Here is a 24044-nt window from a genome sequence, read left to right on the forward strand (position 1 = left end):
ATGGCCAGAGAGTGTACTTCACTGAGGAGAATGTATGTGAGCGTGCCCAAGTCCCACTAGACACAACTCTCACTGCTTTTTCCAATCTCTGCCAGGGTAATGAATTTGCTAAGAAACTGTTGTCTCATCAGATACCCAAGTACTACACCTGGAGTGTTGGCAGCAAGAAGTGGGCTCGCCGCAGAGCAGGACAAACTTTACCAGACCAGCCAGACACCAAAGCCAGTGATGCACTTGGCTGTGTGTGCACGATGTCCATCCTAATAATTTTGAATGCTTTTACCTGAGACTGCTTCTACATGAGGCCAAAGGTACAACATCTTTTAAGGACTTGCAAACAGTGGATGCCACAATCTATGAAAGTTACAAACAGGCTTGCCTGCTCAGAGGACTCCTGGAGGATGATACACACTGGAACAGCACATTGGGGGAGACAACTGCAACTCGATCACCATGGATGCTGCAAAACCTATTTGCCATCATGTTGCAGACATGTGCCATGTCAAATCCACAACTCTGGGACAACCACAAGGAGAATCTGGCAGAGGACATTTTGCATCACGCACAAGTGCAAATTCCGAACCTGCAACTGGATTACAGTGATGCCATTTTCAATCAAGCTCTCATTATCATTGAAGACAATGCATTGGGTGGCTCTGACCTCAAAACTTTTGACCTACCTGACCCTCAACGACACAATGACAATGAGCTCACAAATGAAATTTTGAGAGAGACCAACTACAACATGGAACAGCTTGCTGAATACATGCAGGACAATGAGCCATGTCTGGTTCCAAACCAAAGAAAAGTCTTCAATAAGATTACACAAGCAGTTTTCAATGGGAGTGGAGACACTTTCTTTCTGGATGCTCCCGATGGAACTGATAAAACTTTTCTCGTCAATCTTCTTTTGACAAAAATCCAGCAAAGAAACATGAATGCCCTTGTCGTGGCATCACCAGGCATTGCCGCCACACCATTGACAGGAGGAAGAACAGCTCACTCAGTCTTCAAGTTACCCTTAAATCTGGCAAGTATGGAGGCACCAACCTGCAACATTGGCAGGGCTACTGGCAAAACTAAGCTCCAGCAAGAGTGCCAGCTCATTGTCTGGGATGAATGTATATTGTCTCATAAAGCTGCCTTGGAGGCTCTTGATCACACCATGCAAGATATTCGACATAATGACAGACGAATGGGTGGATTGACTCCGGTGTTGGCTCGGGATTTTTGACAGATGCTGCCAGTCATTCCACGTGGAACCAAAGCTGATGAACTGTAGGCCTGCCTCAAAGCCTCACACATTTGGAACGACATTCAGCGACTCAGCCTAATGACCAACATGCGAATGCTTCGAACAGATGATTCATCTGCTGCAGAGTTTGCTGCAAGCCTGCTCGAACTGGGAAATGGAGCCATGGCATCTGAAAATCAAGATGGAAGTATGTCGATGAACAACTTTGGGAAAACAGTTTCAACACTTCAACAACTGCAAGATGCAGTATATCCAAATGTTGCACCTAACTTCCATGACCACAAGTGGCTATGCCAGAGCCATCGTTTCAACAAAAAATGATGCCGCCAATTTCACAAACAGAGGTCTTCTTGCACAGTTTACCTGGCACGATGCAAACATATAAGTCGGTTGACACTGTACCAGACACAAATGAAGCAGTCCACTACCCCACAGAATTTTTTTTTAACTCTCTGGAACTACCAGGTGCGCCTCCTCACAATCTGGAGCTCAAGATTGGTGCACCATTATGTTTCTCAGGAATCTGGAGCCACTAACACTCTGCAATGGAACACGTTTGGCTGTCAAGAAACTTATGCCACATGTCATTGAAGCAACAATCATGGCTGGCCATGCAGCAGGACAGGATGTCTTCATTCCATGTATTCCAATCCACCCATCTGACTTGCCATTTCAATTTAGAAGGCTCCAGTTCCCTGTCCGCCTCAGTTTTGCCATGAGCATCAACAAAGCGCAAGGACAATCGCTCAAAGTTGTTGGCCTCAACCTACAAAGCATCTTGAAGTGAATTTCCCTGGGCAACGCTGGATACTTCAGCTCATATCCTATTGTTTCAAGCTCCTCTATTTGTCATTTAAACTCCTGGCATCAGGAGAAAATACTTTTAAATTGTCCATTCATGACAATTCTTTTCCTGTCTAATTTTAGCCACTTAATGAAAACCAAGGCATTCAATACCATTGGAATCTCTCAGGATAAAGATGAGTCTATCGGTCTATCACTTTCCCATTGCAGACAGGTTGGTGATCTCTGTCTTCTCCCCCATCCTTTCTGATCTTTCACCTTCTGCTCTTTCTGTGCTTTGTCCCCTACCTTCGCCCAGGTTTCTGCATAGTGCATGCGGTTCATCATCAACCCCCTCATGGTGAACCTCCTAGAATCACTGCTCACTTCCACTCATTCATTCCTCTTTTTCCCACTCGTGGAACCAACTTTCACATTCTCTTCAATCTCATCATTGATCCCTCCACATCTTCAAGACAGCTGGTCATCGCTATCTCAGATCTTTCCCCACCAAAACCATGATACTTTCTACCCCCTTTAACCTACCCCTTCCCACCTGCAAGTGCACCTTCTTCCAAATTTCCAGACTTCCTTCCTGAGAGTTTGCTTCTGTATCCATCTTGTCCACCCCGTGCATCCTCACCTACCCCTCATTCCTCCCCACATCTCTTATTTGTCCAAGTCTCCCTCCAATTTGTCATTTGACCTGCTGTTGGTCCCCCCACCCCTCTTTGTATTATTCCTTTTGATCTGTTGCATCCTGACATGTTCAGTGTTCCTGCTTTTCCACAAATCTTGACTTTGAATACCAAAAAGCTGTGATATATCATTCCCCCTTACATTATTACCCCTTTTGTAGCCTTTATTCAATCCTTTTGCCAAAAAAGCCTTTATTCTTTCCTCAATCCTGATAGGAACCCTTGTCACACCCCTTTTGACACCAAACATTTTACACTGTTTATAAGTGCAAAACATTGCAGCATGTATCGTTTTCCTGACCACAGATTAACATCTATTTTTCTGGATGTTCTGTTTTTTTTCATACAAATCCTGTTCGTTTTCATATTCATGTTAGAATGCCAGAAAAAAATCTCTCAACCCCTTGCTTTCAGTCGGCTACCTATTAACCTTTATCTATCTTTCCACTCCTCTGAGTAAACATTCCCTATCACATGGCCTGATACTACACTATCCAGTCCTTCTGTAATATCAATCATGCCAGCTCCATATAAACAGCACAACGCCATTTTACAATCTTTGCTGCAAAAATTTGAAGCAACATATTTAATTGTCTCTTCAATAAAGCTCATCTATACTATTTCTTCCTTCCTGTGGACTTGTTTCCCTTCCAGACTCCTGTCTGGTTGCTCTCCCTTCAACTGTAATCCTTTCCTGCCCATACACCAGGCTCACCAATACCTGCCTGAATCCTGCGTCACCACTTTCTTCTTGCCTCCTTCCCAGTGTCTGCTTGCTCTGACAACTCCACACTCACATGCTTGCCAAATCATATTTATGAAAGTCATACTCTTGCTTCCTGTAAAATGGCCAACCTTTCCTTTAGTGCACGTACTGTATTTCTAATCTGAGGTATTTCTTTGTGCTTACCACAATCAAAATTTTCCTCCAACTCTACCTTCCCTGGTAACAAGAACAATAAACACTCCTCACACTGCATAATCTCTGTCTCTGCCAAAGTGCACCTCCAGCCAATTTTGCTATGCTGAGTTCTCACTCTCTTCCATCACTCTCCACCATATTAAGTAACTTGTAAACTACACTCTCAATATTATACCTGTGCTGCTGTACCACTAAAGGTCACAAAGTTTCACTCACCATGGCTGACTTATCTTTTTGTTCCTCACTCCTCCCATGTCTGCAACTACCTTCCAGAGGCTGTGCCATCGGCCGGAGTAAAATCTGCGAGTGTTTTGTCATGGTGACGAGGGGAATAACGTTATCGGTTCACGGCGGTTCCTATTTTATGAAAAAGGCCGCAAGTGGCGACACCACCAAAGGTGGGGAATTGGTACAGTGGGTACAAGGGGGATAATCTTATCGGTTTGCTGCGGTTCCTTGTTCATCGGAACCGTTTTTACAGTTTAAAATGTTTTCGACCACAAATGCATGATTACAGTTTCATTAAAGATGCTTACAATTTTTTTTTTTAAACGACAACACCAGCTACCATTTCCAATTTATTGAAGAATGCATTTTAAAGTATCTTAACCATACCAAAAAAACGAAAACAACAGCAACATCATGTATTGTTTCAATTTTTTTATGAAACAAACACAGCACACGTAACTTTGCAAAATGATGAAGATGAGGTACGCCAGGTGTAATCAGTCTTGAAAGTTGTTATTACCCCCGGTCGAGTGGGGGGATGAGGGAGGTGGTGTTTGGTGGCAGGAACATGACTTCAACTTTCGGGTGAGCATCATTCAGGTCCGTGGGGTGGCTAGGAGCATTGTCAAGCAGGAAGAGTACCTTGAACGAAAGGTTCTTTCCTGCCAGGTACCTCACGACCTGAGGAACGAAACAGTTATGGAACCAATCAATAAAAAGTTCAGACGTCACCCACGTCTTCCTGTTCGTCCTTCAGTACATGAGCAGCGCCTGCTTGTTTTTGTTCTTCAGCACTCGCGGGTTCAGGGAAAGGTAGAGCATCATGGGTTTTACCATGAAGTCCCCTTCAGCATTTGCGCAGAGGAGAGGGGACACCCGGTCTTTTGCGGCCGGAAGCCAGCTGCTTTTCTCTCGTGCTGCAAAATGAACGTTCTGGTCATCATCTTTTTTCAAAACATGTTGGTGTCATCAGCAATTAAAGACCTGCTCCTGCAGGTACCCCTTCTCCTCAACGAGGCTCGCGAGTTCTGCAGGGAATGGCTTAGCAGTGTCGTGGTCCATGGAGGTGCGCTCCCCTACGAGCTTGATGTTGCTCAAATTATATGACACCTTAAAGTGGTGGAACCACCCCCTGCTCATTGAAAACGGACTGGAGCTGGCGCTTGCACCACCCGCGGCGGAGAGATGGTCGTGCAGGAGCTCCCCCTTCTCCCGTATCAGTGGTCTGCTTTGAGGCATACCCTTCTGAATGTTATCCTCGATCCTTGGGAGCCATTTTCGAAGAATGGACGAAGGGAGAGGCAATACACGTCAGAGCAACGGAACAAGAATGAGGGCAATCCAGGACACGGTGAGTTGTCTGTGCAGTGTTTGTAGGGGATTTTTACGGGTGATGCTGTACTCGATAGATGTGGTGAGTGATACCATTGTGTAATTCGTCCATACTATTGTGTAATTAGTCAAAAATAAGACATTATCAGTCTATTTAAACTTCAAAACAAACTAAATGATTATAACATTGAAGATATAATACAACTATTTTGTTATACTCAAAAATGTAAAAAAAAAAAAAAACACTCCTTCAGTATCTTGTAATCTCCGTGATGATACAGATGATATACCTTCACTCCAATATTTGGATAAATCAAAAAGGAACCTTATTATATTTGATGATTATGTAAATGAGAGAAACCAAACCGTTATAGATAGCTTCGACACCAGAGGGAGACATTTTTCTTGTAATTGCACTTAACTTAGCCAATCATACTTTCAACTCCCTCGTCACTCGATGAGAAATAATGCTAATATTTTTATTTCTTCAAGCTAAATTCAATAGATATAAATATTTTTTGGAGAGACAATTTAAAACATTATGTCGTAAAAGAGAATTTGAGGATTATATGAAACACACAACTCAAAATTATAAATATATTGTGGTCAAACAAGATGAGATATTAAGGGATATTTTTGAAGAAATAAATATAGAAAATGGAATCAAATGAAAGAGCTGGAGGGTTTAAGGAACACCAGAAGTTCGTTTCAAAAATTGTAAAGCAACAGGAAGACATAAAGAAGAAATGGAGACAAAAACTAATGGGCGAAGATGCGTATCAACGAAAACAAGAGAAAAATTTTAAACCGCTTTCAAAACCTTCGTAACAAAAGATGATAGAAGCCCCTGTGTCTACAATGTTAGAATGTGCTCCTAAAAAAACTTCAAATGCTAAATGATTTAAGTCAAATGACAGAGCAAGAACTAGAAGATGGAGTAGAATTTGAATATGATGGTGAAGGATTATTTCACGAGCTGAGAAAGGTAAATCGACCTCTTGATTATGTTGTGAACGCTATTCAGAAACAACAATATTCAACCGATTCAAAAACAATAGCTGGTTTCATACCAACAGAAGAATCAGCACATTTCTATCTAGTTAATGCAAAGGCATTGATATTTAATGATGAATTGATGTTCTTGAGTTCTGCTCAACCAAGCGTTAAACTACTCACAGATTAATGTTTCTTCGAACAAATGATGGTCTCCAGGGTTCAAGTTATTTTGATGAACCATTGAACACAGAAAATGAGGATGATGGAGTGTATATTGATTTACTTGACTCACTTAATTATGGAGTTTCTGTTGCTAATAAAAGTAAGAAGAATGAGCAGAAACATATATATATATATATATATATATATATATATATATATATATATATATATATATATATATATATATATATATATGCTTTAAGTAAACTTGGTTCAGGTATATCTTCACAACATGTTAGCTTTCATCCAAATGACCTATCACAATTGGTGAATAGACTGTTATTGCTGTTAGGAAGTAAGAAGGCTGGAAAAAACAATTGTTTTAATGAAGCATCAGCCATTTTAGACCAGATAATGAAGATAAAAATAATTAATAAATGTCGATACAAAGATATTTTATCCAATGTTAAGTCAGATGAGAAGCGCAATCCTTCGTTTTAATTTCACGTTGAGTGATCACACGGCTTCATTCCCATACCCACGACAACTTGACCCAACAAAATAATATGAAGCATCTTTATTGTAGATGGAATAGATACTTTATTGTCAAAAAAAATATGAAGCATCTTTATTGTCAGAGAAAAATGATAAGTTTAGTTATAACCCAGGAAGCGAATGCAAAACGACAACAGTTTCACCCAGAGTATACGAGATTTCCCAAATATCTTCCAAAATTAGTCGCCTGATGAAAGAACAGGTTTATGAGCCAAAATATGTTGTAGATATTCAAAAACATATTTCAATATCAACTATTAAACTGAAAAAATTATGAGAAAGTGGATTTCACAATTGATGATTCGTTAGAGAGTTGTTGGGTTTCTCCTCAAAAAAGATTGAAACTAATGCAACGCTTTAGAGTGATGTCATTCAAATATCCTCAGGTATAAATTCAGTTTTAATCCACTGTGATTTGATTGATGGTGTTGAAAACGATGGAATAAGAACAAATACAATATTTTCATTCAGCACACACTCCACTCCAATTGGTTATAAATTCAATATGGAACCAAAAATCTTGGATATCTACCTGTGTCAGGAAAAACCATATGCAGAGTCAATTTTAGGATAACCGATCAAGATAATTGTATGATTTCCTTCAATGGAGAAATTATATTCATCAGAATTCACCTTCGTGAAGTTTTCCAATAAATAAATACAATGGTTATTGTGAGGAAACACGAGTTGGGAAAATATAAAATAATTACAGGGTTTGCGATGTTCCTTTCCCCATACTGTAAGGGTGAAGGTATGTATCTTGGTAGAGGATACTATAAACATAAGAGACAACGGGGTGTGGGACATCAATTTAGAAAAAAAAGGAGATGGAATAATTGAAACTCTATTGGGTATAGGTTCAACTATTCTTAAACATAAGGACCTAATTGGTTCAACTGCTCTGCTGTGGGAAATGTACTGGGTGCAATAAAGAGTATAAAAGATGCCCAAAAGGAATCTCATAAATTACAAGCAATAAAAGAAATCAAGAAAGGCAAAACTCCGTTGTCTCCCCAAGAACGACAGAAAATAATTCAAATACTTGGGTCAGGGTTTCAAAAGTTTTAACATCTTTTTTCCAAAATAAATATAAGTATGGAAGCAATTGATAGTATCTATGATTTGGATGATTCCATTGTCATTTCAAACTCTACGAAAAAAGAAGACTACTTCAAGGTAAATGCAATAACTGGAACAGACTGGAATGCAAATGGAACAAAAAGTTTTGAAATAAATAATTATCAACAAACTTATTTGAATCTAGCCGAAAGTTTCTTGTTGTGTAAATTCTCATTCACCAAGGCTGGGAATAACACAAACGCTACACTCATAAATGATTTCTTCTGGAAAATGTTTATTCGTGTTCGTTTGTACATTGGAACACAAGAGTTGAAGTGGTTGATTATGTCTCTGCTCCATCTGAAATGATGAAATTTACATGATATTCATTCGGTGATAGAATGGGAAAGGGGGCTGTCGAAGGTTTTATTCCTGATATGTCAACGGGACCAAACACAGACCCTGGATATAGTCAAAGGACAGGAATGTATAATGATGATACAAAAGCAGATAATAGTTTTACTGTGGCAGTTCCTCTTAAAGGTATATTTGGATTTTGCGATCATGATAAAGTTCTCTATGGTCTTAAAATTAGATTTCAACTGCAAAGGAATGATAATGAAAATAGATTGCTTTTTGGTGTGGCTAATGCTTTTGCTGCTCAGAATAAATTTGTTATTGATGAAATTAGTTGGTATATAAGTGAATATACACCTAATCTTAAAACATAAGAGATGTTGAATGGAAGACTTAACTCAAAGAAGCCACTCAAAGTATCATACCTTAAAAGAAGATGTCAACACGTTAAACTGAACCAAACCACTTACACGTAGAATTTGGGTGGTCTGGAAGGAAAGCCACGATATCTGTGGCTCATTTAAAAAAACCAGATGGTGATACTGCGACTGATAAGAATAATGCATTGAGTGATAATGCTGAGGTGAAACAACTTAGCGCTTCTCTAGATGGAACATTTTATCCACGAGATAGATTGGAAAATAATTGGGGAAAAAAATTGATTTTGCTGAAGCATACAAGTCTTTTCAAAAGGTGTGTGAAAGCAATGGAAATAAAGAACCTATTTTGGATGTTGTTGTTCTTCTTTCGGCTGCTCCTGTTAGGGGTCGCCACAGCGGATCATCCGTTATGATCCGCATATTGATTTGGCACTGGTTTTACGCCGGATGCCCTTCCTGACGCAACCCTGGTTGCATCTTACGACACAGGGATAAGGACTGGGTTTCGCCATGATTCCGGGCTGCCCTATACCCTCTCATAGCGCGGCCCAGCGCAGAGTGCCCATCCTCAAGCGATCCTCCAACCCAAGCCTCCGAGTAGCCGGATTACAAGCGCATGCCACTACGCCCGGTAAAGTACCGATTTTGGATATGGCAGCATTTAAAAGTCTGTATACAATCTATGCGATTGACCTGAGTGCTCAAAAGGAAACTATAAAGTCTAATCGAGTGGATACTTCCCTATACCTTGAAAGAGAAGAGAGTGAAGAACTTGATCCATATTGTTTGCTTTTGGAAGAAACAGAATTACAGATTAATACAGATAATGGTGTTGTGATTCGTCTCACCTAATTTTTTTGATAAATAAATGAGTAGTAAAGTGCCAACTGGGGTATATGTTAATCAAATCAATCTTCATAAACTATCATCTTGTATTCAAAATCAAAAACCTTGTTTGAGTAACGTGAATACAATTCAGAGAAAAGGAGCAGTAAGAATTGATGTTTTGCTCACAAGAGAACAGGTCAAAATCTTGAACGATACTGGCTCACTTAAAATTAAAATGTCAAAACCAATGGTGAAGAAATATTCAATAAGAGAGAAGAGTGGAGGATTTCTCCCATTTCTAATTCCTTTATTTGGTGGTTTAAGTGCGGCTGGAGCATTGACAGGAGGTATTTCAGCAGTGGTGAAAACTGCCAACGAAAGGAAGGCTCAACTCCGGGCTCAAAAAGAATTGGAAAGACATAACAATGAGTTGGAGAAACAAATTCGTGGATGTGGTGTAAATGTAGATTTTGCTGAAAAACTTGAAAGTCTGCCTGATAAAGCGAGATTGTAAGTTGGAGATATGCTTTCTTCTGTCGCACAAGCAGGTGTAAAATTAATGAAAAGGGGTAATGGATTATATCTTTCTAATAAATAAATGAGCATTGATGAGTGCTTTAAAGAATTTGGAAAGAATACAACATCAAATTTAGAACTTGTCAAATATTGTAAGAAATTAAAAATTCATAATGTGGTTATTTGTATGAGAAATGAATTAACAAACTTGCCTCAACATACAAAGAATATTATTATGAACTAGAAGATAATAATGGGAACGGTTCTCATTGGGTTGATATTTTTAATAGTCAAGACAAATATTATTTTGATAGTTTTGGTCTTTCACCACCTGTTGAAGAAATAAAATTCTTACATAATGGTGTTTATCAAACATTTCAAGTCCAATAATTAAATTCCAAGTGTTGTGGTCAATTATGTCTATATGTGATATTTCAACTCAACAAAAATTATTTTTTTAATGACATTATTTTTAATCTCATATAAATGACTTATGTTGCTAAAGATGGTTATATCTTTGTTGTATCCCAAGAACTGGATATTGATTTATCAAATTATTACACAAAGGCACAGGCTGAACAACAGAAATATAGTAAAACAAAAAATACTAATATGAAAAATGCTTATAAATTAATAAATTTTCCAAGCCTGACTGATGCGAATGACTTGGTGAGATTAAGTGATTTATCACAATATATATATCCTTAAATAAAATGACTGTGTATTCCAAAGATACAGAAGTGTTGATTTTATCTCCAGGTCATACAGAATTCAGTTCCAATTAAAATAATTTTTTATAAAGAAGGGCCTATCGTATGTATGAGAATGGAACAATGGGGGTATGATATGAATGTTTTGGGGTATAATTGGTCATTTAAATTAACCTAGAATACCTGGAACAATTAAATCAGTCTCGTAAGGAAGAATATTATCCACTTGGTGTCGAGAATGAGTTTTGTGGAAGCACGATTAGCAAATAAAACAACAAATAAGCGAATTTAATAAGGGTAAAATCAATAATAATGGTTTTGCCATTGTTTATATCATGAAAACACAAAGAACAGGATTATATATAATAAGTAAGGAAATACAAAATGATTTAACTATGGGAAGATGGGGAGGTATTTCCTGTCATTATATTAATCTGTCATATATTTCTAATACATAAATGACAGCAAGAAGGCTTCAAGAAAATTATCATTTCTTTGTCCAAGCATTCCTTCAAGAAAAGGGTATTCGGTATTTTAATAAATTTGTTCTACAACATAAGAATGAGGTATTTTCAATAAAAGATTTGCTTTATACTGATGTTAATAAACCACAACTTTGGATTTAATTAAAATGTTAAATAATGAAAAAAAATTAAAGTTAAGAAAACGCAAGGCTCTTTTAGAAATTCAGAAGAAATTTTATTGGTTTCCTGTTGTAAAATAAAATATTTTGGCTGCAGGAATAACAAGAAATCCTGATGAATATATGTGTGATATGAATATATCTGGGTGTCAGTGATTCAACGATAGTAAGGGACGAGGAAGGAGTTTTAGAAACTGAGACAAAGGAGGAGAAGGAGAAGAGAGAGAAGGAGGAAAAGGAGAAGAGAGAGAAGAGAGAAGGAGGAAAAGGAGAGAGAAGGAGGAAAGGGAGAAGAGAGAGAGAGAGAGAGAGAGAGAGAGAGAGAGAGAGAGAGAGAGAGAGAGAGAGAGAGAGAGAGAGAGAGAGAGAGAGAGAGAGAGAGAGAGAGAGAGAGAGAGAAGAGGAGAGGGAGGAGAGGGAGGAAAGAGAGAATCAATAAATATAAAAATATGGAAACCAGTGAGATGAGAAAAATATTGGGGGGTATTACAGAAAATAAATAAATCTCAACGCACCGAGGAGGAAAATAAAGAATTGTCAAGTCTATTAGAAATATTTGCGTCAATACTATTAACATCGTTTTCCTTGGTGTGATTGACTTTTTTTAAAGTTTTACATTTTTTTCTTAAATAAATGGAGGAGAGAGTGAAGACATTTCTGAGGATTCTTTAGGTTTTAAAAATTAAGATTCAAATGTGCATGTTTTTCGCACTCCGTCGGAATTTTTCTCATAAATAAATGAGTTATTGTCTGAAATGTAAAAAGAAAACCAAGAGTAAAAATATCTCGTATGTTAAAAGTAAAAATAATAGTGTTATACAAAGAGGTACATGTTCGGTGTGTGGCTCAAAAAAGAGTGAATTCCCAAAACACAAATGTGGGGGAGATATACAAAAGTTTTTATCAGGAAGGAAATTTACAACTACTGGAATACCAGGGGAATTACATCTACCAGGGTATTGTTTCTATGGTCCAGAAACAAACTTGAATAAAAGATTAGATGAGGCTGATAATCCCAAACCGTGGAGCAAACCTTTCAATGGGGTTGATGAAGTGTGCATGAGGCACAATATTGATTTTGGAAATATCACAACGTTGAAAGAAAAACATGAAGCCGATTGAGAAATGTTGTATAATTTGTCTCTGATACAAAATCCAACCTTGAGAGGAAAAGTTTATAGGTTCATCGTGATGAAGATGATCAGTGCTAAATTGAAACTTGGGCCTGGAAATTCAAAAAACTTATAGGCTCTTATGATCTCATTATGATTGAAGAGCAATTAGCTCATTAATTACATAAACCAATAATCACAAAGTTTCATAGAAAGAAGGTTAATTCCAAAGGAAGTTGATTTTTCTGGTCCGCTGATTTAATTGAACTCAATTATGATGAGTACAAGTCTGCTTTAACCGTTATTGATTTGAGGAGTAGATATGCGTGGGTCGTCTCTTTGAAAAACAAAACCGGGAATACACTCATGTTAGCCTTCCAACAGATATTTAATAAAAGTAAGCGAAAACCTTAAATATTGTGGACTGATAAGGGTACAGAGTTCTCCAACAAAACATTTATGAATTTTCTTTAAAATAACAACATTATATGATACAGTACCTTTAATGAAGGAAAAGCGGTTGTTATTGAGCGATTCAATCACACTTTTAAAGAGAGACTATATAAAAAATTCACTCAACTCGGTTCTCATCAATGGTTATCTTTAATTCAGGACATTGTAGATAAGTACAATGATACGATTCACACTTCAATGAATACCAAACCATCAGAAACATTAACAAAATTAGAATTTGAAAAAGAGATTAATGTCAGAAAGCCTCAGTTCAAAGATGGTGATCTAGTTAGAATATACAGGTGGAAATCTCATTTTGAAAAAGGTGATACAAAGTGATAGACAAATGAACTTTTTAATATCATTGATGTAATACAGTGGTTTTCAAACTTTTTTTAGTGGCGACCCAATTTCAGAACCTCTCTACATCGCGTCACCCAAAAGATTCAAAACCCAATTCATAATATACAAGATAAGATTTCATATGACATAAGAACATTTACTGTTTACTTTATTCACCATCGTCATGTTTTCAAAGATGAGTAAACGGAGAATAGCCGATAGTATCCAAATCGTACAGTTGAATGTTTCAGAAGTTTAGTCCGAATGACATTTAGATATATCAGTGAGAAGGATTAGCCTGTTTTTCAGAAACCAACTTCTCTATTCATGGAGAAGGAGATGACAATGCCAGGATCATATCAAGCTCCATTTCTAGGCGATTTCTGTACTTTGTTTTAATCACCACCATGGTGGAGAACGACTGCTCACAAAAGTATGATGAAGGATATGGTATGAGAACCTTCATGGCGCGCCGTGATAGGGTCGGGTACGATGGCAGCATTTTGCACCAGAATGTCGACAACGAATTCATCCACGCAAGAGCCTGTGCTCCTGAATCCTGCTGGAGCTGTATAAGCTCTTCCTGTGCTGTATCATCTTCATCAGCAATCGAGTCCAGTGGAGCCATGAAAGGGTCCCGAACCACAGAAAAGGACTGCACATCCAGCTCAGGGAAATAGTGCTCGAACTGTTCAATGAGCGACCGAAGGTGACGTGCTATCTCCACAGAAAGACTGTTGAGCTCAGTATCATTGTACTGGCAGGTCGTTAGATGCTCCACCAGATGGGAGGAAATGCTGAAGCGCTTAACAGCTGCTTTGTCTGCCAGTAATTTTAGAGTCGCCAGAAATCCGCTCATTTTGTCATGAAAAATCATGAGGTTGGTGTCTTTGCCTTGGAGGGAGCGGTTGAGGACATTGAGACGTTCAAAGATGTCAACGAGATAGCATATTTCTGACAGCCAAGAGTCCGACTCAAGCAACGCTACCCATGCTGTTTTCCCTTGTGTGCGTAGGAACTCCTTCAGTTCATCTTTGAGCTCGTAAACGTGTAGAAGAAGGTTTCCTCGAGATAACCATCTGACTTGAGTGTAGAATCGTAAATCGTTATGGTCGGCGTCCATCTCCTGGCAGAATAGCCTGAATAACCTTGTGTTGAGGGCGCTCGATTTGATATGATTCACCATTTTTACGACTTCTGATAACACGCTCTGCAAGGTTTCTGGCAAAGTACGAGAAGCGAGCGCTTCTCAGTGAATCATACAGTGTACCATGGAGGTCTGAAGAGCCACCTCAAGCAATTTTGCCTTGAATCCAGAACGCACTCCTAACATTGCTGGCACAATGTCTGTTGTAGAACCGAGCAACTTTCCGCAGTCCAGATCATGGTCACGATAAAACTGCTCCACTTTCCCAAAAACGTCCTCGCCTTTGGTGGTGGCCTCCAATAGTTTGATGAGCAGAGGCTCATTGACAAAGTTATCAGCCTTGATGAAGCGGACCCAGACGATGAGTTGTGCGTACGATACGATATCAGTGGACTCGTCCAACTGTATGGCGTGCCACGGCGATTCCTTGATCTTCTGTACGACCTGAGCCGTTTCGTCCAGACTCATATCTTCAATTCTGCGTTAGATGGTGTTGTCGGAGAGGGGTATAACTGCCAGTTTCTTCGTCGCTTCCTCCCCAACCATCAGAGATACCATGTCCTTTGCACATGGCAGCACGAGTTATTCCGCAATGGAGTGAGGCTTTTTAGTCTTGGCAACATGGAGTGACTCTCGGTACGAGGCCTCTAATGCCCGATAATTGGTCTGATGGCATGTACCCTCTCTGTCAAGATGCGTATTCTTGAGTGCAACAAGTTTCCTCTCAAAGAACGCTCTCTCCTTATCCTGATAAGGCGCATGTTTTATAGTAAAATGCCTCTGCAACTTATTTTGTTTCATAGACTCCGAAGAAAGCACTTCAAAACAAGTCACACACTGAGGCCTCTGTGCCCCACTTTTATCCACCACGTAGTAAAATCCAAGGTCCAGAAATTTATCCTGGTAAGAACGTTCTCGAGATTTGCTGGTGGCCGGTGCTGCCATCACAAATAAGGTCTCGAGTCGTACATGGAGACGTGAATAGACGTTAATAATAGTCAGAGTCTAAGTCTGAGAGGCCATGGATCAAACCACTAATTTCCAACCAAAATGAACCGCCCTTCAGCGAGCCCGCGCATGGGCTGGATCCCATTCCAAGCGTCATGTTGCACCGGTTCCCATACTTTGAACAAACTGTTTATATTACATCCTGTAAAAGCGAACACCGATCGAAAGTAGAGAATTTTTGTTCGCTGCAAGCGGACGCCCGCGACCCCACGAAATTTGCTCGGAGACCCCGGGTTTGAAAAACCAAGATGTAATAGATACAGTTCCTTGGACTTATAAGGTATATGATTTAAAGGGGGAAGAGATTTTAGGTTCATTTTATTCACAGGAATTGCAAAAGTCAAGGATAAATTGGGAAAAAAACTTTTTTTTGACTCCACCCCTTTTTTATCACTGCCCCTTTTTGACTACGCCCACACAAGCTCCACCCACGTCCATCGGGGTGGATGTAGATTGATGTAGATTGCACACAATATGTAGACAGGAATTGATGTAGATTGCACACAAGCCCCACCCACCCACACAAGCCCCACCCATCCACATAAGCCCCACCCATCCACACAAGCTCCACCCACCCACACAAACCCACAAAAAATAGGTATTTGTTCTCTTCTCCAAAACTACACAAACAATCTCGATGAAACTTGAACACAACCTTCATCACCCGGAGACAGAGACCAGAAAGGAAGCGGTAGAAGACAGAGAGACCACCGACCTGTTTACGATGGCAAGTGATAAGCCTATCGACTCAGCTGCATCGCTGGACATTCCAATGATGATGAAGACCTTGGTTTCCATGGGTCAAGCTGAGCAATGTTTGAGACATGCGAGCCAGCCCAGAAGGGAGAGTTGTACTTTATTTAGCTGCAGATGAAGGCTATGTAGATGGATAAGAGTTCAGGTGTGCCAAGGATAAGGAAGGACTTTATCTGACAGAGGTTGCTCAGTCTGTAGATGTCATTGGAGGCCAACTTTGAAATGTGGTATGCCCAAGAAAAATCATGGTATCATGGTAAGAAATGTGGTATGCCAAAGAGACCCAAAAGTTTTTAGTGACTGAATTTTTCAAGAGAATTGTTATGAAAGAGGATTCCTCTTCCACAAGAGGAGAAATAGGAACATTTGGAAAGGAGGATGGCTTTGGGTGGGAGGGGGTTAATGACTAGAGAGAAATCATGTTTGTGGATTGGGGGATGATCTGAGATGGTGGTGAATAGTTGTATTAAAGACCTGAAGGAAAGAATGAGATTGATGATTATGTGAAAGTTGGTTCCACAGGCTGGAAAAAAGAGGAATGAATGAATGGAGGTGAGCAGTGATCTGAGACCTAGTTAGGAAGGGAGGATTTGCTCAGATTCAGAAATTTGCCTGGAAAGTTCTCAGATTCAGTCCCTTGGAGTCACCAATGTCCTTTGCTGAAGTGCTATGGTTCATAAGAGAAGTACTAACACCCAGACAATTTGCTTGGTGACAATTGAAATCAACACGTATGAAGAAAAGAGAGTTGGGATGAGTAGTTAAAAGTTGGTCCATGTTGTCTGAGAGAGATGTAGATAGTCATCAGTTTGGAGGATGGTATAAACAAGAGGTGGGAGCAGAGAGGAAGTTGCAGCCAAAGGTACTCTTGGGGGTTTGGATGTGTAAGATGAGTACATGGACAGTGAGAAATTGCGTTATTGAGTTTTGATGCTGTAACACACACCCATTGCTGTAGGATGAGCCATCATAACTGAGAACAAGTGGTTTAACAGTATCATAGTACACCAATACTTCAGATGAGCACAACAAACATTTCGCTTTAGCGAATGCCTCACTCCACTCGGGTGACCACTTCCACTCAACACACTTAGGAGTCTGGAAAAGTTCAAGAATGGTGCTCAGATTTGGAAGAAAATTACAGTAATATTTCAACATTCTAAGAAATACTTTGAGCTCAGTGGTGTTTCCGGTAGTGGGAGTGGCACGGGCAGCTTCAGTCAGATTTCCTTGGCCTTATGCCATCAACGCTGACAATTCAACCAATAAATTCTACTTCTGGCAGCATAAATCTACACTTTTCTTGTTTCATTTTAACACCAGCTTCAACAAGATATTCAGCATCAGTGCGACCAGTGATCAAAACATGATCTTGGAAAAACTTCATGGGGAATTGCTTTTCGGCTATTCTCAATATTACTTTGAAATATTGCAGCAGATGATTTGATGATGTCGAACGGCCAACGATTATACACGAACAACCCCCTGGTGGGTGTTGCAACGTGTATTTATTGGTGTCCTCATAAAGTCATATCTGAATGTTAGCCGATTCCAAATCAAGGAGGCTAAATTATTTTCCACCAGAAAGTACAGCAAACAAGTCTTTATGCCTTGGCCTGAGGATAATGGTCCTGCTTGGAATATCTGTTCATCGTTTTCTTATAATCAGCACACATCCTAATGCTACCGTTAGACTTTAATACAGTGGCAGTTGGATCTGCCCAAACACTGAACTCAAGTGGACTAATGACACCTTCATTCTGCAGGCGGTCGAGTTCTTCCTCGACTTGAGGATGCATCATGTGACAATACAGAGGTAGCTTTACCAGAAAACTGGCTTCGCACTCTCATCACAATCTGTGAGTCCTTCACTTTTCTGGGAAGTGAGCCAGCGAGACCATGCAGAAAAACAATAAACAGATGTACTTTCAGAAGGATAGAGAGGAAGAGAAACAACCCAAAGATTCTTTTGTTTAAAATGCGTTTTTTTAATGCTCTCTCGTAGCTCTACATTTGAATCGTCTTTAAAGGGAATTGATTTTTTTGGATAAAATGGGCTGTTTGTGAAAGTATTGAAAATTGGATAAAGTGGGGTTTTTCGAAGAAGAAAAAAAAAACTCGAGGAAACTGTATACAAACTCAAAGGGCACTCGGGAGAGCACATACCTCCGCCAGGCTGATTAGTTTACGTTTTGTATCCCACTGATAGGCCGGATCTGGATTCAGACCTGAACTTGAATTTAATCAGTTTGTTCTTGTCACCAATCCGACTCATCCACCAAGTTTTGTCCGAATCCGTCCCTAACCTTTTGAGAAATCACGCTATATATCATTTTAGATCTGTCACTCAATGGTGAAAAATCACTAAAAAAATTATTGCATCCAGATCTGGATTTGGATCTTCACCAAAATCGAATAATTTTGTCAGTGTCAGGTACCTAAACTCTCCTCCAAATTTCGAACAAATCCACAAACAGCTTTTTGAGATATTTTGTTCACAAACAGACAAGCAAATAAACAGACAGACAGACAGGTGAAAACAATCTCCATCCACCTTCAGTGGTGGAGGTAATGATTATATGTGGTCTTGAAAAGTAAAGAAAAATGGAAGAAAAAAAAAAACAGGAAAAAATGATAGTGGTCCAGAAAATGATAGGAAGGAGAAAATTATGCAAAATAAACTAGAAAGCGGAGAAAAAGTTGGTCCCGAATACCAAAAGATCCAGAACCTATTTCGAAAAAAAAAGGTAGAGAAAGGATTTTTAGTTTAAAAAAAATGTTTTTCAGATAAAAATGGGGTAAAATGGTGAAAAGAATGTATAATGTGAGGAGCATGGACTTCCTGATGCAGTAGACAAATTAACAAAGTGTATGAATTGATGTACATTGCATGCATCTTGAGGCAAAGATTCAAAGTTGGGATGCAGTGCTATCTACTCTCTATCATAAAAAAACCGAACATGTAGAAATGATAATGTAATTGTTGCAGGACTGTTCCAGCATTCAAACAACTTTGTACTTTGTATCTGTATTTTGTCCATCACTTGATCTTACTCAGGTTGTTGATGACATTTTGCAGAACAATACAATCTTGTTGGCCGTTCCTTCGTCATTTTCCAAACCAATCAACAAACCTAACATGGGTGTGAGTGTCGATCGTCATTTTGTGTGCACCAAACGATCCTCGTCATATATTGCAGATGGTGGTTGATGTTGAAGTTCCACTTCCCTGGACCACCTGGCTGTATTAAAAGGCTGATTCAGTTGGGCTGCACAATGATATTGCTTCGGAACATTGAAATACTGCATTGGAAAATAATTACCCTGATCCTGTGGGACCCTGCACTCAGGTTTCCGAGATAATCCAGGAAGCCATGATCTGTAATATTCCACTCTGCCAAGTTCACAGATTAACAATGAGGAAGAATCAAGCCTATGAAAAGCTCTGGAGGAAGAAAACCTGTGCATCAAACAAGTAAGGAGAAGGCTAATGGGTCTTTAGATCAATTATAGCTCAGGTTTTCAAGGAAGGCTGCTCACCTGGATGTCAGACTCTCTTTGTGGCAGACAACTAAAAGTTGTACTCAGTAGAGCACCCTCAAATGCTAAGACTATTTGTCAATCCAGGTGTGCCTCAAGGGTTGATTCTGGGGGCTCTATTATTCCTCATCTTTGTAAATGATATAACTGAGCGGTTATGCAATATTGTGGTTCTCAATGATTATATTATATCAGCTTAGTAGCTAATGTATCATACAAGCTTTATCTGAGCCAAGCAACTCATTCCTTGTATTCTACTTGCAGCTTATTGAGGCGTGGGCTTATACTTGGAATATTCTTTTTAAAAGAGAAAATGTAACACTGACAATCTCCAAAGGCAAGGATGCCAGCAAATTAATGTTCTCCACTTCTCCATTTTTTCAACGCATAACCTAATGAAAAAGAGGAAGTTGAGCTACTGGGACTCTTCCTCCCCATAATGTTATTCTTGATCATATACGTTACGCAGTTTATTGGAATAACTGGCCTTCATAAGCTCTGGACATTTGCACCATATCTTTCTTCTTCTTCTGCTTCTGGTTAGTCTCCCTCCTTCAATCCTGAATATTCTTGCAAAACTGCAGAAAATCTGTATTTTTCTCTTAATCATTTAGAAACAGGATAATTTCTTCTCTGTAGCTGTATTATCCTCTGGTCTGATCCAGAATGAAATACACATCCTCTGTATAGATAAATGCTACTTTGACATCATTGGCATTGCTGGCTCCCGTTCAACACAGAGCACTGCAAACCATTTGTATTTCAAATTACAACCTACATGCACTCGGTTCACTGTTGTCACCGAGGTGAAATCAGCACCCAATTTGCATATTGATCGTATGGTAAATGTTCATAAGCCACCCTTACGAACACTTACAAGAATGCTACGCTTGATAAAGCATAGGATGACAGTCAAAATGCCAACCTTTCGACTGCATCATATAAACGGTGCTTTTCTCACACAGCCTGCATATTGATAAATCCACCGTCAGTGACCATTGTGGAATATAGGAACTGACTGGGATTTAAGAGAAAGTTAAATATCTATCTGCAATTTCAAGGTGGCTCAGAATATGCAGTCTGCTGCATACTGGGCGAGTAAGTCACATACAAATAAAAATAGATGAACACATGATAAGACGGCTCTCTCGATAAGCTGAGCACTACTTTTCGGCAACTGTTCAACAACAATTCGACGGAATGAAGAGCATTCATTTGAATATCATTTACACATTCTACGAAACAGTGTTTGGCTAAAACATAGCTGAAGGTCATTCAACGCAATCAGCATGACAGCGTCTGGCTTCTGTTCCAAGAATATAATTTGACTTATTTTTGGCTGAAACAGTTGCAGACCTGCCTATATTTATGCAAACTTTATATTTCGGATATGATCATTTGCTAATGTATGATTATTCATTAATCAGTCTCACAAAAGATCATTTCACAAAGTCTACAACAATTTTGTTCATATTCAGGCAAGGATGAAAACATTTCTTAAGGCCGAACACCTGAAGTTGCCTCCTTCAACCAATTCCTGGTGTCACCTGCTGTGAATATATTAAATCTGTATCTGGTATGAGCGTGTCCTCCATCCACTCTCCCATCATAAATGTCTTAATGAACGACTCAGCTGGGGACCAGACAGAAGTTCTGAACTTGTTTGTTTCCAAAGCTCATGCACCCACCCAATCCTTGTCTGTTCTCAACTTAACCCAATGTAACCACTTTTCCCTGGACACTGATTTTTTTTTTCAAGTCATAAAGTGGAGAAAGTTCTTCCTGGCCACAACTCTGAATCAGCAAGTGGCCGAGGTGTTTTTGTTCTGGCTCAAATTCTGCTCTGTTCTTGCTTCTCCTCCATTTGTTCTCTTGTACTTGTCCTTTCACCACTTTATATCTGTAAGGAAGTCGGCCAACATCACTCTTGTGTTGATGAAGGATGAAATGAGAGGGGCACTTGGGAGAGCACGTTCCTCTGCCAGGCTGATCAATTTACGTTTTGTATCCCACTAATAGGCCGGATCTGGATTCAGACCTGAACTTGAATTTAATCAGTTTGTTCTTGTCAACGAATCTACTCATCCACCAAGTTTTGTCCGAATCCGTCCCTAACTTTTTGAGAAATCACGCTATATATCGTTTTCGATCTGTCACTCAATGGTGAAAAATCACTTTAAAAATTATTACATCAAGATCGAGATTTGGATCGTCACCAAAATCGAATCATTTTGTCACTGTCACATGGTTTCGTCCGAATCCGTCCATAATTTTTTTAAATATAGTGCTATATATTATGTTTGTGGGGTAGATGGAGGAATTTCATCGGAAAGATAGGATTGCATAGAGCTGCTTGGTCCATGAACGTGTAGGCGACATCTCGATGTAAACTAAGTGGGGAAACTGTGAGCTTTGGTGCTATGCATCACCACACGAGGGGTGGTGCTGCGCTAATTAGGTAGGGATTAAGGATAATTTTCCCCAGTATGTAATTGTCCCATGTGACCTTTTCCTATGTTTTGTATTTCAAGACTGGCGATTGGGAGGGGGGGGGGTTATGTCCTTGAAACAACAAACACACTGGACACGAAGATATTGTTTTAGCCCCATCACTCAATGGTGAAGAATCGCTTAAAAAATTCTGCAATCCAGATTCAGCTCTTCACAAAAATCGAATAGTTTCCTCCTTGTTACATACCCATCTTGCTCATCAAGTTTCGTCCAAATCTGTCCACAACTCTGAGATGTTGTGCTATATGTCATTTTCGTCCAATGACTAAATGACCAATGAGGTGAAGAATCACTTAGAAATACTCGGATCAAGATCCGGATTCGGATATTCACCAAAATCGAATCATTTCGTCCTTGTCCCATACCCAAACACTCCACCAAATTTCATCAGAATCCATCAACAACTTTTTGAGTTATTTTGTTCACAAAGAAACAAACAATAAAATTTTTCGAAATCTCACCTAAGTTCTTGACCTTTTGGTCTATATTTACCTCAAAAATAATTGGCTGGTTGAATTCAGTGACCTGAACTATAAATCCTCTTCAAAAATCGAGTCAATCGGATGAAAATTGAGGATTTTAGAAATCTCTGAGATATTATCCGAACAAACACACAAGAAAAAGATGTCGTGCAGAGCAGGATACTTGCAAAATCCACCCCCCCCTCTTCAAAGTTTTCCATGGATACATCAAATTGCCAATTTCATTAAGATTAAAATTGGCAATCTTAATCAAATTTCAAGTCAATCGGATGAAAATTAAGGATTTTCGAAATCTCACCCAAGTTGTTGACCTTTTGGCGAATGTTTACCTCAAAAATAATTGGTTGTTCAATTCAGTGACCTGATGTGCAAATCCTCTTCAAATTTCAAGTGAATCAGATGAAAATTGAGGATTTTTGAAATGTTGAAAAAGTTGTTGACCTTTGGCCGATAATAATGACCTTTTGACCTCAAAAATAAATAGGATTCTGTCAGACCACCAACTCTACCATTTGGTGAAGTTTCGTGAAGATCAGTTTAAAATTGTGACCTGGAGGAGATCGGATGGCAGCTTGGCTGCCGGGTTGCTATCATTTTATTGGATTGCGGCTGTGCCGCTGATGCCCCTATGCCAGTACATCGGTACTTATTTCGCCAACATCAGAAGGATGACAGGCTGAGTCAACCCCACCTGGTGTTAATTCAGCAGCCAACGGGGCTCGAAATCAGGACCGTAAGATCCCAAGCCAGCCACCCTAACTGCTAAGCTAACACCAGACTATGTAGGCAAGTAAAGGTGAGCGAACAGCCAAACAAACATAACCTCCATCCACCTTCGGTGGTGGCGGTAAAAATAGGCACTACTCAAGACCAGTACGTTTTCTTAGTTGGAAGCAAACTTATGGAAACCATCATTGCATCTTCTTCGTTTGAATGCAGCACAAGGCTGCGAGGTATCATCATTGGCTGAGGGCGTGGCTATGCTGCTGATGAAATGTCCTCTGCTCCTTAGGAAAGGAATTAGGAATTTGGCCATGGTGCCGATGATAGCTGGCCTACTCTCCGCAAAGGACAACACAGAATCTTTAACATCCACCAACGAATGCCGGCAGACTTGAATCCCGTTTAACGTCCACCATCCGAGATATGGCACATATTGGTGAGTCACCCTGGCCTTGAAACACCGGGATGACAGTTTATAGCTGGGTCGGGATTTCAACCCAGGCTCGACACCTTTGAGGAGAGTGTGCGTACCTCCAGGCCATTCTG

At 39.5% G+C, this 24044-nt stretch overlaps 1 protein-coding gene across 3 annotated transcripts in view; it reads left to right on the top strand.

The window, feature by feature from the left end:
- Positions 1 to 24044, top strand: part of LOC147029430 (uncharacterized) — a 42814-nt gene that overhangs the window by 15027 nt on the left and 3743 nt on the right. For 2 of the 3 annotated variants that reach the window (XR_015055718.1, XR_015055719.1), the window contains one exon: positions 3932 to 4056. Coding sequence is in view for 1 of the 3 variants with exons in the window: in XM_085872081.1 (XP_085728207.1) it covers positions 3932 to 3955 (24 nt within the window). In the remaining 2 variants the exon portion in view is untranslated. Of the gene's footprint in view, positions 1 to 3931; positions 4245 to 24044 lie in introns of those variants that run through there. The other variant, XM_085872081.1, reaches the window with a different exon arrangement.

The sequence above is a fragment of the Eptatretus burgeri genome, chromosome 3 (assembly GCF_056783735.1).
Source record: "Eptatretus burgeri isolate ZD-2024b chromosome 3, Ebu_testis_v1, whole genome shotgun sequence".
Classification (NCBI taxonomy): domain Eukaryota; kingdom Metazoa; phylum Chordata; class Myxini; order Myxiniformes; family Myxinidae; genus Eptatretus; species Eptatretus burgeri.